We start from the raw sequence: 11056 nt of genomic DNA, 5'->3' as shown, positions 1-11056 counted from the left end.
TGTCTTTTATTTACATATTTTTTAATTTATTTTTTTAATTTTCTTGACTCTTAAGAGATGTGAGATTTATAAGGTGAAAGTTGTTCTCTAATTGTTTTATAGCACTATTGAACTTGGTAATAATGGATGATTTGATATCAATTTAGAATAGTAAATTAGGAGTCAATCCTATAAAATGAATCTGTAAGGTGATAGTTATTACTCACTTATATACTATTTAATTATCTTATCTCTAATCGATGTGGGACTTAAATTTTTTCTAATAAATAATTATCGCTAATAGTAAATTTTAGTATAATATAAATATATTTTTAGTAACTATTATATATTAGTCATTAATATTTTTATATATAGTAGCAATTAAATTATTGTCATTAAATAATTATCGTTAATAATAAATTTTGTTGTAGTGCATTAAATTACCTTCCTTAAAGGTTTTCTTCTGACTGCACGAGGCAGCTGGAGCAACCCAAGCTAGTTCAAGGTACTCCCTCCGTTTTTTATTCATAGTCGTTTTGTTAGAATTTGTCGTTTTTTTTTTCATTGTCATTTTACTAAAATCAATGACTTATTAATTTTTTTTCTCATTTTTACCCTTGATAATTAATATATGTTTACTGAACAACGTGCTTATTTATTTCTAATGTTTACCTTTTTTTTTCTTTTCTAATCACCTATGTAAAGTTAATGTTGCATTTAAAAGAGTAATATGTTTCTAACGAAATACTATAAAAAAATATAAAATAAAATAAGAAAGTAAGTAATAAATATTTTTGAAAACTAAAATATCAATCATTTCATTAAGTTTGATGCAAAACCTTAAACAACTATCGGAGCATCTTTTCTTAAGTTATGAACTACTTTAAATGTCAAACTGAATCTCAAATATGACAGATTCCTTGGTTCTTCGGTCAAATTAAAGCGTGTCAATACTCAACAATCATCCAAAAATTGTCCCCGTAATTAATTGTATTAAAACAATATAACTATAGAAGTTTGTTGATTGTTAATTTGGATGTTATGTTTGACATGATGATTCTAAATCATCGATAACATCAAATTTTCATGTCCTTTTCAATTTATTTAGTATATATGACATTTTTGGCTGCATTCATTGTATAATCAAATGTATATAAAGAAAAAATTAACAATAAAATAATTGTGAATCCCACGAAATAATTTATATAGATTACACTTCCTACTTAGTAGGAATTGTACAAATTTCTCTAAATAATAAAAAAAAAAAAGTACTGAAGCCAAAATTCCATCACTAATATTATACAACACTCCTTTTAAAAAATAGTTTTTAGAAAAGTCTAATAATGCTATGTTCGAATTACTATTACTTTTTTGAAGGACACTGAACGTATTTTATTGAATAATGATATTTTTAGTGTCTTTTCTTTTTTGAATGTATTTTTTTAGAAGATTTGTATATGTAATCCAAACATGCACTAATAGTTAGTATGGATATAAAAAAAAAAAATTGCTTTTGAAAAGCCTAATATGTCTGGATAGACGTTTTTAGTAGGCATTTGGCACTGTAAACGTTATTTGGAATTTGTTTTAGTATATTTGACAGTTTTAGAGCAAAATTTGTTTTGCACATATATGAAAACTATGAACCTATGATTTCAGTTACTGATGAATAATTCTGTGATAGAAATTCCACCTCGTCCGTTCCACTTATGTCTACTGTCCTTGTTTGATTATTCTTTTCACATGGTGTCCTGAATAAATGTGTAATTCATTTTTTTTAATTTCTTTAATTTAATTTATGTTGGGAATTTTACGAATAAAAAAAAAATAGTTGCTGGAGTGGATACCCAGTCACGTACGTATGTATTAGCTATGATAAGTAATTCCATTTTCTTTAAAATAGAGTAACCTTAAAAACAGTAGCGGATGATGTTGTGTTGTGAGACTCACTAGAGTAATCGAATTTGTAGCCGGCCAAAGACGGCTTTCTCCCTCTTTACCCTATTTGACAAAAGAAAAACGCCAAATATAGCTTCATACATCATCCATTTTCTTAATCACTTTGAAGACTTTTCATTTTTCAATCACATATGGAATAGTACTGTTAATATGTACAAGGCAGATAAATATGCATGAGAAAAATGATTTATTTCTTCTAAAATTTTTATAAGAATCAAATTAGAAGTTCTTGTATATAAAAATCAATGTCTCATGAGGGGTGGAGGGAGTATATCTTATTAAAACAAATGGAAGAGAGTATTTACCTTTTGTTCTTTAAGTAATATTTTAGAGAGTAAAGACATAAGTTGACTGATTTCACTTGAATGGTGAACCAAGAAACAGACTGTGTCGATACCATAGTTTCTACATTGTTGAATAATGAATACAATGTACAACTAACTACAAAGGATCTCTATCCATGTTGATCCATTGGTCTTACCGCTACTAGTGTGGATGCGTCGAATCCAGCGCAGATTCACATGGAATTTATGATGTGGATTAAGAAATTAAGAAATCAAAAGCATCTTTTATTAAAAAATTTAACAGTGCATTCTTACATGTAATTTTCAATAAGTTATATATATATATATATATACATATATATATTAATGAGTGCTATTAACAAGATTAGATTAAAAATATACTCATCAGTCTTTTTAATATAATACTAATGAGACTTATTTTTTTAAAATAATTTTGTTTTAATTTTACAATTATTGATTAAGAATATAACCAAGATATATTATATAAATAAGAATGAATTCTCATCTTATAATTCAATTTTATAAGATTTAGTTAAGTTAAAAATTATTTTCTAAATTGATATCAATTAAGAATATAACCAAGATACATTATATAAGTAAGAATGAATTTTCATCTTATAATTCAATTTTATAAGATTTAGTTAAGTTAAAAATTATTTTCTAAATTGATATCAAAGTTTATCTTAACGATTGTTATTAAATATATTAAACTATTGTCAAATGACTCAAATATCCAATTTTATAAATCTTATTTTTTTAGAATATTCAATCATTGATGGATAATTATAAAAAATATTTTATATATCAATATGAATTAATGAAATAGAGCATAAAAATTATCAAACTTAACAAAAAATTGTAGATTTTTTAGTATTAATTTTTTTTAAAGAATTTTATGATTAAATCATTGAAATTTAATATAGAATATGAGTTATTTTACTTCACTCAATAATTTATGCATTATAATATTTTTATGATTATTCATTAATTTATACGTTAATTTTATATGTTGATTTGAATGAATGAAACAGAATGTCAAATAAATTTTATATTTTTTAAAAGTTTGCATACTTAATCTATGCATAATTTTCTTAATTCAATGATTAGATTATTAAAATTTGATATAGAACATTAATTATTGAGAAAGTAAGTCTAAATAGACATATTTTTATAAAAAGTGAATCCTTCCTCTCTCTAATAAGTTAGCTTGTTAATATTGAATTAAATTAAAAGAGAAAATAATATATAAAAAAATAAAAAATTTCTTTAAAACATTATTATTAAAGAAAGTTCTTAGTAATACATTGGGTCAATTGAATTTTAGTCTTTTTAATTGCCGAATAAAATTTTGACCAATTAAGGTCTCTTATAGTGTGTTTGGATGGGAAATTTAAATGGAATAATTCATTTATTTGAAGGATTTCAAATTCTTTGAGATGAAATACCTTGTTTGGATGAAGAATTTATAAGGAATTTGAAATTCAAGCATTTGTGAAATTTTTTAAAATATAAGAATTTCAAATTCTCCCAAAAAAGTAAGAATTTGAAATTTCTCATTTTTTTTCTTCTTATTTCACTTATATATTTTATCTTATCTCTTATCTCTTCATGTTTTTAATTATTGAATATTCAAAAATATTTTTAAAATTATTAAATATTATCTAATATTAGTTTTTAAAATTATTAAATATTTAAAAATTAGCTAATATTTATTTTTATAAAATTAAATTTAAAAATCTCAACATATAAATACATTTTTAAAATAATTTTTATCATGGTAGAATCAAATTATCGTATTCAACTCAACAATTTAAAATTTGAGAAATTTGAATTGACTTATCCAAACAAAATATTTTAAGAATGATAGAAATTGAAATTAAAGTAATTCAAATACCAAGAATTTAAAATTTCTTGAATTCGTAAAATTTCTCATTCAAACACACTATTGATTTTTTTGGTTAAGAATTGTAATTTTTGAACAAAAATTGACTGTTAGTGATCTTAAACTTTTTAAAAGTTCAGTTATTAGTCTTTGAAACTCCATTAAAAGGATAAAAATAGTGTGGCTCAAAGTAAAACTTGTTATAAAAGAAAAAAAAATAGAGAAAACAAACAAGACAATATGAGAAGGAGAAAAGAATCTGACTGATATATTATCTCTGGGGAAGACTAACTTATTTATAAATACATGTAGTAACTGAACAATTACATAAAAAGAAAATAATACATAACGAAAATATAAATAATAATGATTGATAATAAATATTAGCATTCACTAATTGAGCCACTAATTATTATTCATAACATTAATTTAAAAAAAAAAAGATTCAAGGGCCTTGACTAGTCAATTAAAAACCTTAGCAAAAATAGCCGATAAACTTTTGTCAAGGAATTAAATATTGAATTTTGAATAAATTTAAGTATAAAATTTTATAAATTCTAACGTTTTATTTAAAAAAATTTAAAAAAAATAACTATTAAAAAGTTTATATTAAGATTGTTTTTCTAATTTTTAAGATAGATATAACAAATAAAAAAAAATCACATGACCCAAGAAAACAAATTTACGAAATAAAAAAAAGGTTTAAAGGATCTTAATCCAACTATATTTTGTATAAAACCAACATTTAAAATTGTATAAAAATATTTTAAAACATTTTCTACAAACATAATCCAAATTTTCCATGACATACATTGAAGAATCTCTCAAGAAAGGAAAAAGGTAAATTATAAAAAATATTAATGTATGGCCAAGAAAAAAAAAAGGGTCTATCAAAGAAAAGAAAAAAAAGAAAACAAAGGTACAAAATTAGATAAAGATGAAAGATGCTCCAGCAGCTCCAAAGACTTACCCCCCACATGGGTATGATTGACGTTTCGTTGATGGAATATTCAATGTTGGATGAGAAGGGAAAAAAAAAAGTTAAATCAATAATAACACGGAGAGAGAAATTTAATTATAATTTTTTTCTTAAATATATTTTTAATTCTTTAAATTTAAAATAAAATTATTTTTAATCTTCCAAATCTAAAATTGAACTCTTATAACTTAGAAATATCTTATTTTAGTTCTTACACTTAATTTTTTGTTAAATATCGTTGTAATTAATGTCTTGTTAATAAAATTATTATATTAAATTAATAGTGTATAATTATTTTAATTTATCATTTTTATATATTTTATCGATGATTTGAGATATTAAAATAATAATTTTATAAATTATATAATTAAAAATAATAATTTTAAATTTACAAGATTACAAATAAATTTATTTAAGCTAACATTTTATCTTTCGATTCATATTTAATTTTTGTTTTCTCTCGTGTTTTTCTTGTCTGTCAATATTAGCAATCACATCATAATGAAATCCTTTGAATGACATAAAATAAAATGAAACGAAAGGAATCCAGTCATCCAGTTTTGGTTATCCGAATCCACAAAGTAGAAAAACCCGTGTTTGATCTTTGAGAAGGGACATTTCCGCGGCGACAAAGAGCTTGCGTAAGCATCTGAAATGCGTAGCTGCTTGGTTGCCAAGTGGTAGCAACTGAATAGTACAAAAATTTTACTCCAAATTTGTCATATTATTATAGTACTCTCTTCTACTCATCACTCTCGCCCTTAAATTCTCCCGTTACCTCAAACACTCCTCGCACAATCAATTCTCCCCCTTTCGGAAATGGGTACCACCGGAGATGAAAACGCAGAAACCAAGTGGCGTTTTCGTTACAATTCACCCTTGGTCCAGATCGTGCTCATCGGCTTGGTCTGCTTCTGCTGCCCCGGCATGTTCAACGCCCTCTCCGGCATGGGTGGCGGCGGCCAGGTCAACTCCACTGCCTCCAACAACGCCCTCACCGCACTCTACACCGCCTTCGCCGTCTTCGGCATCCTCGGCGGCGGAATCTACAACATCCTAGGACCCCACTTAACCCTCTTCGCAGGTTGCTCCACCTACGTCCTCTACGCGGCTTCCTTCCTTTATTACAACCACTACCAACACCAGCTCTTCGCCATAATCGCCGGCGCCGTTCTCGGAATCGGCGCCGGCCTCCTCTGGGCGGCGGAGGGCGCCATCATGACCTCGTACCCGCCGGAGAATCGCAAGGGCACTTACATTTCCATTTTCTGGAGCATCTTCAACATGGGGGGTGTCATCGGCGGCTTAATCCCCTTCATCTTAAATTACGGCCGTGGCGACGATGCGGCCACCGTGAACGACGGGACGTACATCGGGTTCATGGTATTTATGTCGGTTGGGGCTGTTCTGTCGTTGAGTATTCTCCCGGCGAGTAAGGTGATCCGCGACGACGGAAGCAGGTGCAGCAGCATGTTGTACTCGAACGTGGTTTCGGAGTGTTTTGAGATTGCGAAACTGTTCTACAACTGGAAGATGCTTCTGATTGTGCCGGCGTCTTGGTCGAGCAACTTCTTCTACACGTACCAGTTCAACCACGTGAACAAGACGCAGTTCAATTTGAGGACGAGGGGGTTTAACAACGTGTTCTACTGGGGCGCCCAGATGGTGGGCTCCGTGGGGATTGGGTATGTGATGGATTTCAGCTTCAAGAGTCGAAGGAAGAGAGGGCTGGTGGGGATTGCGGTGGTGGCCCTTCTTGGTTCTGCTATTTGGGGGGGTGCCCTTGCCAATGAGATCCACCCCCACCCTAAGATCTTGGACTTCAAGGACTCCCGATCTCGCTATGCCGGACCCTTTCTCTTGTACTTCAGCTTCGGCTTGCTTGATGCCATGTTTCAGAGCATGGTCTATTGGGTTATTGGAGCACTGGCTAACGACTCTGAGATTCTTAGCAGGTACTCTGGCTTTTATAAAGGGATTCAAAGTGCTGGGGCTGCCGTCGCTTGGCAAATTGATAACCATAGTGTCTCCTCTATGAACCAGTTGATTGTCAATTGGGTGCTCACTACTCTCAGTTATCCCTTGCTGTTACTTTTGGTTCTCTTGGCTGTCAAAGACGAGAAGGACCCACAAGATGACTCCGTCAAACAAGTTGCTCCTTCATCGTCAACATAGATACTCTTATCTCTCTTCTCATTTGCTTTTTTATCACATATAAAACTCACAATGTCTCTTGCTACTCACTTCTCTCTTGTTTTTGCCCACAATAATGCAATTTATATCGCAACTATCAAACCTTGCAATTATTCTAGGATGGATAACTCGTCACGTGAAAGGGAATAAATATTTACCAAGGGTGAAAATTAGATATACATACAGATTTTTCAATGACTATGATTATGGGTTCACTTCATTATTTAATATGTTTAGCCCATTTATTAAACTTATTTTCGTTACGACAAAAAAAAAAACTAACAAATTAATTCAGAAGACATAAATAAAAAATAAGTTTCTATTATTGAAATGTCTTGCTCAAAGAAGTGGAATGATATGAATCAGATGGCCCCTGAACCATGTAGTACTAAGAGTTACAAGTAATGCGATTACACAGTTACAAGAGTTGCCTCGGTTTTCTCCTCTGCTTTGGGTTGTTCTGCCTCAACTTCTTCCTTTTCAGGTTCCTTGGTCTCAACTACAGCTTCAACCTTAACTTCTTCCTTTTCAGGTTCCTTGGTCTCAACTACAGCTTCAACCTTAACTTCTTCCTTTTCAGGTTCCTTGGTCTCAACGACAGCAACAACCTCAGCTTCCTCTACCTTGGCTTCCACTTTCTCCTCTTTAGAGTCGGAGACATCTACCAAAGGCTCTTCATTCTTCTCAGCCTCTTCTTGGTTGTTCTCCTGCACCATACAAATGTTATTTTAAATTAGAAAAAACAAAACTAAAGAAAATAACAATCATCCAGTTTCTGTCAATCGTGCCACGTTAGAGATTTCCGTCTATCAATATATAAATAAAAAATGCTTAAAACTTTTGAACTCAAATATAAGTATATTGTAATAAAATGAATTTTATTTAATATAATATTCTTAATTCAAATATATTTATATCATTATAAATGAGGACATTATCTATCATAAATGTGATCCAGAATATTTATGAGATGTAATATGTATTTTATATGAGATTTTAAAAATTAAATATATTTAATAAATTAGAGAGAGAGAGAAGAAAAACCTGAGCAACATCGACCTTTTCCTCAACATTCGGTGGTGTGACAGGAGTTTCAATGGGAGCCTCCTCTCCTTCGTTCAAGGCAACATCCTTTGGACCGCTCACACAACCCCCCATTATTAAATGTAAGTTAAATAAGGAGGAATGAGAAGGTTGTGTGATGGAGGGAGAAAGCTCCAATTCACAGTACAAAGGAAAGAATGTTGAGGGTGAGAACTCTTGTTGGCCAAACAGCATTATATATACCTTTCTAGGATATCAATTTTAGGAGCAATTTTCGGCTTACTTTACCAATTTCTGTTTTCTGGCCAAATGCAATGCGACTTTTTCGTATTTGCATAGCTGACCATTAGAATTGGTCATCATAGCTAGCCTTCCCTTCTATTTTAAGGTTGTGGTTTGTGGAGCCAGTTATGAGGGTTGTATGGAAATCAAGGAAAAATAAAATTATATGAATACTTTTACAATTCTGTCTTTTACTTCATACAAATATTTCATTCATGTAATATGATCTTCTAATAGTAATTCAGGTTGTGTGACTTTACCTGCATTAGTTCATTTTTCTATATCATGTAAGTTTGTTGTTTTTTTTTGGAAAATCATATATTTACAAGACATTGTATACACTTTATGGTGTGCACTTTTTGGATTGTGATGGATTGGAATCTTATGTACACTATCTGCTATACACATAATATACACTTACTGAACATTATCGGTGTTCATGTAAGTCACGATGAATCCAAATTTCAAGTTTTCCACATTCATCTTATCTTTAGGCTATAGGCATTCAGTGACTTCATAAATAAATTATGAACAAATTTACAAGTTGATATTTCCTTTGTTACATTACATGCATGTCATTCAAGCTTGCTTAGTTTAAGAATAATAATTTCAAATAAGTATGTAGACTTTATTTAAATTATAGTAGAAAATTTAATTTTTTTTTTGTGTTTTTAGTCCACTAGCCAACCATTTAATTGAAGGTTCGCAAGACAAATGCATATCCTTGATCATATTATATTCCTTCTAATACTTTAAAAAAAAAAAAATTTACATATGATTAATCAAATATATTTAATTAATTTAAAGAATTATGATTCTCATGCTTTATGATTTTTAGATTATAAAAAATTTCTCTTTTACCAAATATTTCTAAAGCAATCCACACCATAATTTTACAAGTTTTATTCCGATAAAAGATCATATAAACAATTTATATTTTTATAATTTTTTATTTACAACTCATCCTGCGTTGTACTTGTTGGTTGATTAAAGAAAGAGACATAATTTTTTTTAATATTTTAATATTAAGGAGATATTACTTATTTGAGAGTCGGTTCTTAGTTTAAGAAACCATGTTGTCAACAAAGCATATGTTTCAATAAGAAGTACTTATAAGAACTAATGCTTAAAATTAAGAACTTATAACAGGTCAACATTGAAGGTGCTCATACTTATAGTAGTACTTTTTATAGTTTGTTGTCACCAAATTCACTATTATTTTCTTTTATTATTTTAACATTACATTAATTTTTAATTATTATACAGTTTAATAAAAAATTATCGATAAAAAATATAGGCAAAAAATAAATTTTTGGAAGAAGTGATATGTAAATAAAATTTTAAAACTTTATAAAAAAAAAATTATTTCAAGTAGATACAAATTATTTAATTGTATTTTAATGGATTTTTTACTAGAAAATGAAAGATGACAAATGCTTTTAAATAATTAAAATGTGAAAATGTAAATATTTGAAAATATAGTCACCAATTTTCATGGTTTGGCGGAAACAGTGTAGTTTCATGTGATTTTATATTTTATTAATAAATTTTAGTAAATATTTTCATTCAGTTTTTAATAAGTTATTAGTTCAAATAGTATAAGATTGAATAATTTAAGTAAATTAAGACTCTACTTTGAATCTAGTGAATAAGAAAAATGTGATTGAAAAAAAAATATATTAAGTTATATTTTCTAATAAAATTTAATAATTAATTTGAATCGAATAAAATTCGATCTCTTGTGTAAAATCTCTAATTTTAAACTTGCAAATGTGCAAAAAAATAATTAAAAATAAATTTTATAAAAGATGCTCAATAATATTTTTTAAATAAAGATTAATCATTAAAAAGTCGTTAAATATTTCTCTAAATCATGATTATAATAAAACTATTAATTAACTTTTAAATTTTGAGCTAACTTACTCGTTAAGTTTTCCAAACATACCATGCTACCATTAATGTAAATAAGATCTGTAAATGTTGTTAAATTAGTCCTAATTTTCTATTTTTATTCAACATTCAACATTAATTTTATCAAAATGAACCCTTTCTAATTTTGAAACAATCGAGCATTAATTTAAGTTTTAAAAGTCAAACAATGTATATACTACGTTTGTTCCGGTGAAAAAAATGTGTATTATATATGTTTACGTTTTCTAAAAGAAAATTAAAGTTTTAAATAGGAAAGGAGTGAATTATTTAATTTAAATTCCAAAAAATCAACTTATGACTATCAGAGTACGTATCAGGTATACGTTCTCTTTTGGTAAAAAAAAATGAAGTTTGAATGAAAAAATCACTTCCAAACAAATCAGAAAAAAAACCTTCAAATTTAATAATAAAAAAATAAGTTTTCAAAGTGAAGAAAATTTACTTTAAAAAATAAAGTATAATAACAATAATTTATTAAAAACTAATAGATATTATAATTAA

The 11056-nt window shown here is 28.2% G+C and overlaps 2 protein-coding genes across 2 annotated transcripts; one reads left to right on the top strand and one right to left on the bottom strand.

The window, feature by feature from the left end:
- The first annotated feature begins 5682 nt into the window (after positions 1–5682).
- On the top strand, positions 5683–7347 carry LOC109810148 (UNC93-like protein 1). The gene has a single exon (XM_020373537.3). The coding sequence runs from the start codon at positions 5924–5926 to the stop codon at positions 7277–7279; it is 1356 nt and encodes a 451-aa protein (XP_020229126.1). The 5' UTR covers positions 5683–5923; the 3' UTR covers positions 7280–7347.
- A 251-nt stretch (positions 7348–7598) lies between these two features.
- LOC109810149 (uncharacterized) lies at positions 7599–8564 on the bottom strand. The gene is made up of 2 exons (XM_020373538.3): positions 8342–8564; positions 7599–8004 (listed from the first exon to the last, which is right to left on the bottom strand). The coding sequence occupies exons 1-2, from the start codon at positions 8453–8455 to the stop codon at positions 7708–7710; spliced, it is 411 nt and encodes a 136-aa protein (XP_020229127.3). The 5' UTR covers positions 8456–8564; the 3' UTR covers positions 7599–7707.
- Positions 8565–11056: the final 2492 nt, after the last annotated feature.

This window comes from Cajanus cajan, chromosome 6, assembly GCF_000230855.2.
Source record: "Cajanus cajan strain Asha chromosome 6, NIPB_CcT2T_4, whole genome shotgun sequence".
NCBI classification, from domain to species: Eukaryota; Viridiplantae; Streptophyta; class Magnoliopsida; order Fabales; family Fabaceae; genus Cajanus; species Cajanus cajan.
Note: the sequence above shows the minus strand (reverse complement) of the source record. Positions and strands in the feature narration are given on the sequence as shown.